At 32.5% G+C, this 2,949-nt stretch overlaps 1 protein-coding gene across 1 annotated transcript in view; it reads left to right on the top strand.

The window, feature by feature from the left end:
- Positions 1–722: 722 nt before the first annotated feature.
- The window catches only part of LOC115242438 (WW domain-binding protein 4), a 50,671-nt gene continuing 48,444 nt past the window's right edge, over positions 723–2,949 (top strand). The window contains exon 1 of the mRNA XM_029818726.1: positions 723–1,613. Within this exon, the coding sequence (XP_029674586.1) occupies positions 1,612–1,613 (2 nt within the window). The 5' untranslated portion in view covers positions 723–1,611. The remainder of the gene's footprint in view (positions 1,614–2,949) is intronic.

The raw sequence follows: 2,949 nt of genomic DNA, 5'->3' as shown, positions 1-2,949 counted from the left end.
GTCCTGTTTTACCGGCCATAATAATTATATATTTGCTTAATATAAGGGTTTTGCGGTGTGTACGTGCAAAATAGGATACCTCTCCACTTGGAAATGCATGAAGGAATATAAGTGAACGTTTGAAAATGTATTTGTTAGAAGCCTAGTAAAAAACATTTCGGTGTTCAAAAATTTTGCACACCGAAATGTTTTTTACTAGGCTTCTAAATACATTTTCAAACGTTCACTTATATTCTTTCATGCATTTCCGAGTGGGAACCTATCTTATTTTGTACATACAAACTGCCAAAACTTTTATATTAAGCAAATATATAATTATTATGGCCGGTAAAACAGGACGGTCCGGCATCCTCTTAAGCAAATATATAATTATTATGGTCGGTAAAACAGGACGGTCCGGCATCCTCTTAATAATACACGTGATAAGTTTATACATGTTTGAAATGTATTGTGCATGTGATATTATATTCCGTCTACGAGATTTTCGAATTGCGTTAACGAAACGGAACAGATTGATGCTAAAAATCACGACGCATTTAATTGGTGAGCGAATCATAATTAGAATCATATTTTAATAATTTTCGACTGAGTCTCTAGAAATCGTGAGTAAACGTGAGTGTCAAATTTTGCGAGTTTCTACCGCGTCAGTTTCCCGCCATAATCGACGTGACGTTGCTAACGTCATTCCGGAGTCGGTAACGAAACGTCGTGAACGCGGGACGGATCGACTCTGAATCGCGACGCATTTAATTGGTGAGCAAGTCATAATTGGAACCAAATTTTAATAATTTTTGATTGTATATAAATCCGACATTTGGCAACGTGCGGTGTATCATTGTTTATGTTTATATGTGCTCACATATTGTTATTCCAACAAGTAAACAGCGATGGAACGCGCTCCATATATATATATATATATATACATATATTACATATATTACATATTAATTTTCAAGACGCGATGCGTGAAGTATTACGGGATCATTCTCTGATAAATATGAGATTAGTGAATATTATTTCGCATAATTATTAAATTTATTAAATAAGTAACTCATCGTAAATAAGTGTATCGAGGCGACGATTTTGTTTAGAAGTAAATATTTCGTGTGTTTTATTCGCGTGAAGTAGGTATCGCAACAGAGAATAGAACATAAAAAATAAGTATTTATTATATCTATATATTTTATATGTTTATGACCAATATACATTTCGTCTCACGAGAGATGGCGCCATTGTGTCAAACGCGACAGTTACATCGCCAACGTTCACGCACATTGAGTCGAGATTTCGCGAAAGTACTCAAATGTTCATTATATATCCATTATATTGTTTTGTTGCGCGAGATATATTTACATACAGATTACGTCGCGCGAGCCGAAATCGATCGTGCTATATTATTTGTTCGTAATTCGTGTAGTGACAGTTAAAAAACGAGAGTTCGTGGGAACGCGAAGATTCTTAAAGCTACGAGGTTAGGTACGTTGAACGTAACAAGTGTTTTGTGTCCTTCCTTCTTCTGGAAAAGTGATGAGTGAAAATTAATGAGGAGTGCTCTCGATCGATCCATCGTCCATAAAACTTCTGTGAGATATCGTCGGCAGGGTTTCGAAAATGTGAGTAACTCAATTTTTTATCTTCTATCGTAGACGTATATTCGCGCTAACCTCACTTTATACTCGAATGTTACTCGAGTCTGTAATCGGGTAAATATAGAGATCTCGCAATATTTTGTAGAGATTTATACATAATTATAGGTAAATATAATTATTATACATATATTAAATAGTTATAATTAAAAAATTATAAAGATAAATATATTCACACATAATTATAGGTTATAGAAAAATAATACATTAAATTAATTAATTAAAGAAAGATTAATACTTAATAATTTTCTTACAAATCTTGCATGTGTGCACAATGTCAAAATTTTTATATTTGTAAAAGAATTTTTATATTTGCAAAAGAATGTTTGCTTTAAATTTTGAATAGAGAGAGGAATATTAAACAGTATGAGAAATTCTCGAATATCGATATATCTGCTTTTATATCGAGAGATTTTATTTCTTATCGTAACGCTATTTGGCGCAATACTGTGCCCGATATGACAAAATATTCGTCTCCTTCGTTTATAGCATCGCTACACATATAAACGTGCATAAAGGGCATCTGACTTCGCAATAAGCGTATCAATAGCGCCGACATCGTGTATGTATATTCCGATATCTCGCCTTTTCTGAAAAGTCCTTTCATAGGGAATGCATCGAAAGATATCGATATTTTCTTTATTGCTTAAATTGAAACACTTTAAATTGAAAGAAAAATGTAAAACTCGTACTTTTATATCAGTTATATTTCATCATCGAAATAATCAATATCAAGAGATATGAAATATTATTTAGGATATAATTTTTTTCCGGTAATCGCAAGCTTCAGCTATGTTGTACAAATTTGGCAAAATATAACGTAATATGTAATTGATTTTTGCCGTGCAAAAATCCCTATTTTGTAATAGAAATTACGCGTTCAGTAATTATGTTGGAAGAGAGAAGATGTAATTATATCCTCTCTCGTACAGGGAAATTCAATTACAAGCTGTTAACAGTCTAAAACCATTATTCAATATTGTAAAAGAAATAGATCAGAGATACAATTACATACATATAATTATTAATTATATGTAAAAGTATTTAAAAAGAATTGCTTAGGATGTTTAAAGAATTATTGAAAATTGATAGGAGAGATTATATAATATTTAGCTTTCCCGCTTATTTCTAGAGAATTATGTTGTGAAATGTGAGTATTACGTCTCACGTGTTTCCGTCCTGTGTGTCGACTTACGTCTCAACTTACATAGTCAGGCAAATTCGCTTTTCGTATTATCTGGCGAGCTCGTAGGGAATTAAAATGGAATGTAACATGATATATCAACGAAATTATGTCCCCCCC

Source organism: Formica exsecta, unplaced genomic scaffold, assembly GCF_003651465.1.
Source record: "Formica exsecta isolate Colony F162 unplaced genomic scaffold, ASM365146v1 scaffold599, whole genome shotgun sequence".
Lineage (NCBI taxonomy): Eukaryota > Metazoa > Arthropoda > Insecta > Hymenoptera > Formicidae > Formica > Formica exsecta.
The sequence above is the reverse complement of the archived record's forward strand: the minus strand, read 5'-3'. Positions and strand labels throughout refer to the sequence as shown.